The 3,290-nt window shown below is 62.4% G+C and overlaps 1 protein-coding gene across 1 annotated transcript in view; it reads right to left on the bottom strand.

Annotated features, from left to right (window-relative positions):
- LOC113205678 (sodium-dependent nutrient amino acid transporter 1-like) overlaps nt 1-3,290 on the bottom strand; it is a 22,995-nt gene that overhangs the window by 11,343 nt on the left and 8,362 nt on the right. Inside the window, exon 2 of the mRNA XM_052270875.1 lies at nt 355-699. Coding sequence (XP_052126835.1) covers nt 355-699 — 345 coding nt within the window. The remainder of the gene's footprint in view (nt 1-354; nt 700-3,290) is intronic.

Here is a 3,290-nt window from a genome sequence, read left to right as displayed (position 1 = left end):
GGGGAAGGGGGCTCCAATTTGTCGTGTAATTAACCCCGCTGCCTGTGTGGTGATGACGATGGGGGTGGTGGGGGCGTGCATTGGCGCCCTGCCCGCCCCGCGCCGCCCGCGGTTCTTTAGGTGGCGTCATTAGCATGGGGCCCAACCGTCACGTCGTGGTGCTCCACCCCGTCACCCGAACGGATTTTAACTGTTCAAGAACGCATTTAGGCGAAATTTTCAAAGAATTTGGAATCTCCTTCAAAATTTATTCCTTTCAAATTTTTATTTCAACTTTTCAATTTCATTTTTTTAAAAATTCTGAATTAAAATTCTGTAGCCACCCCTCCCCTTCCAGCCCCGTACTGTACTTACCGCCGCCGTTCTGGTAGGCCAGGTAGGGGAACCGCCAGACGTTGCCGATGCCGACGGACAGCCCGACGCACGACAGGAGGAACTCCCAGCGCGAGCCCCAGGAGCCCCGCTCGGCCACGGCGGCCAGCGACGGCCGGCGGATGGCCGCGTCCATGGGCGTGCCCGCGCCGCTCGAGCCGCCCGCGCCGCCGAACAGCGACTCGCGCCGCGCCACGATGGCGGCCGAGAAGCGCCGCTGCCGCCCATGGTCCCCGGAGCCCGAGTAGTGGCGCTCCCGCTCGCGCAGGGAGCCGCCGCGGGGAGAGGCCAGCCCCGGGGGCACCGAGGCGCCCGCCGCCGCCGCTGCTGGACAGACAGAGAGAGAGAGAGAGCGGGATTAGCAAGTCAATGGCGGGCAGCATTTGCATCACAGGAGCCTAATTGCAGCATGCAGGCCCGGTGGGAGTCGTGGGGAGGCGTGCCAAGGGCGGGACAGCAGAGAGTGTGCACGCCGTGACCAGGGCAGGAGAGTCGCGCCTCCTGGACACTCTGTCGGGGCAGCGCTGCGCGGGGCAGGGCGTGGACAATCACGGCCTCCGCACGACCATCTCCAGGACAAAAGGGAGGCCAGACAGACCACTCGACGCCCCGCGGACCAAGCAGAGTGGACCTAGGGGGGGGGGTGCAGCCGAGCAGCGTCGGGGAGGAGCGCGCCTCGGGCACCGCACCTGTTGTCGGGAGAGGCAGTCCCCACGGGGGCCACCTCCTCGCCGTCGAAGAGGGCACAGCAGGAGTGGACGAGAGCAGACCGAACCCCCGCCAGCGAGTGGCGAGTCGTCCTGTGGGAGGCTGGCTGAGCAGAGTCAAATCAAGGCGCAAGGCGGAAGAAGCAGCGGCTGTTTGTTCATGTCCCTGGGACAGCGGAGGGCGAGCTGGAGGCCTTCGGCGCCGGTGTAGGAGGATGAGGGGCGAGAGTCACCGCGGTACCTATATGCTGCACGCATTGTCGCCTGGATGGGGGTGGTGCTGATGTGATGATGGTGGTGGGTGGGGTCTCCCCACTTCTTTGCCGGCCCGTCCGCAGCGCAGTGACGTCATTGCCAACTGCCCCTCCCCCTCCCCCCCCCTACCTGCCCCGCCCCTGCTCTCACCAAAGTTTGCGGACGGAGGCCCGAAGGAGAAGGTTTGCGCGGGCGCGCTTTATGTTTCCAGAGGCCGAACTGACTGAGGCTGGACTGCGGAGGGGGAGGGGTGTGGGTGGGGGCCGGTGGGGGCTGCCTCCTCGCCGATGTGTCGGGCAAGACAAGTTGTGGTGTGGGAGAGAAGAAGGGGGTGAAAGGACAGGAGAGGTGCGGGGAGGGGAGGGGGCGCGCTTCGGGGCAAACATGACGGCAGCACTAACGCCTGGTGCTGGTGCACGAAAAAAAAAAGAATTAGCTAAATTAGCTAATGCATTCGCCAATATGGCCTTAGATTAGAATATTAGCCATGACAGTTGTCTACAAAATAAAGCAGCTGGCTGTTAAAGCTAATATTTTAGCTTTCTTAGCAGGGAATTAGCTAGGAAAGCTAATATCTAATCTAAGGTCATAGCGAATGTATTAGCTAATTTAGCTAATTCTTTTTTTTTCTTTTTTTTTCGTAATCTGCTTGCCGCGGGCTCGCCGGTACACCGCTCTCTCTCTCTCTCTCCTAACCCCGCGGGACTCCGGTGCTGGACCATGTCCGTGCACTACCGCGTCCCTTTTGGGACCCTCTAGGTCCTCGGACCCACTCTGCATATGCGCGCGGGGCGAGTTCGCCCTGCTCCGCGACCCTGCCCCCGCCCCGACGACCCCGCGCGGTGAAGGCCACCTGAGGAGGGAGCGCCGCGACTGCGCCGTGTTCAGCTAGTGGTGAAATAAATAATGTGGTGAAATGGTGAACTCGACAACAGCAGAGGCAGAGGAAAGCGGGAAAGAAAACAAAATTGGAACCGAAACAAGGCCCTACAACGCGAAGGACCGCGGTGCTCTGGTGGCTCGCTGCTCGCTGTTGGTGAGCACGGGAATGTGGGTGCACGGGATGTTGGGTTGGAGTCGGCCGGGGAGTTGGCATGCACGGCCAGCACCGCACGAGTAGTGCCCCGCCACGCCCCGCCCGTCAAGCATCGCCCAGAGCTGTGTTGTGTAGGTGATGTGGGGCCGATGGGACCAGTCGGGCTGCTCCAAACATCTATTCTCGGAGCCAGCCTCACAGTCAGCCCCGCCGCGGTTGCGCAGGCCCCGGCACAAGACCTCCGCCGTCGCCCAGCTCGTTGTGCCTTCAATCTCCGTGTTATTTCGACCCCCGCCGCGCCCCCGTTGCTCCGCAAATCGCAGCGCGGCTTAATATCAGCCCGAGGAGGGAGGGCTGGCCGGGCGCGGCCTGGCATCCTGGACAACAAAGAACGTAGGGAGGAGCGAGGAGAGAGAGAGCCGGCGAAAGTCGATGGCGGCCTAAAAATACAGACGGCCGCTGAGTGGTCCCGGCGCAAGCGCGCCCCCCGGCGGCACCCCGGCGGCCCCGGCTGGGCTCCCCAAAGAGACAAATTAAGTTGGAAATTAATTTACCGCTGCGTCATTGTCGGTAAGTGGAGGGACGGGGCAAGGAGACCCCCCTCCGCCGCGGACGGCATGGCGGCTCACTGGGGGAGGGCGCTGGCGTCGGCAGGCAGCGGCACCACCGCCGAGAGCAAAGCACACCTCTGCAGTCGAGGACAGAGAGCTCTGATTCCCATCCTCCGGACCTTTCGTGGAAATTCAAACGTCAAATGTTTCACATCTGGAGCAGAGGGAGGGCGTAATGTGGCTGTCTCCAGTTAACAGTGTGTAAGGGGAGAGCTTGGGGACGCGACTCGGTAAAGACGCCTCGGGGGTCTGGGGGGAGCCGGGGGAAGCGAAGGGGACGGCGAGAGGGTGGCAGGCTCGACCGAAAAG

The sequence above is a fragment of the Frankliniella occidentalis genome, unplaced genomic scaffold (genome assembly GCF_000697945.3).
Source record: "Frankliniella occidentalis isolate FOCC.00 unplaced genomic scaffold, Focc_3.1 Scaffold142, whole genome shotgun sequence".
Taxonomy (NCBI): domain Eukaryota; kingdom Metazoa; phylum Arthropoda; class Insecta; order Thysanoptera; family Thripidae; genus Frankliniella; species Frankliniella occidentalis.
This window is presented reverse-complemented; position numbering and strand designations above follow the sequence as displayed.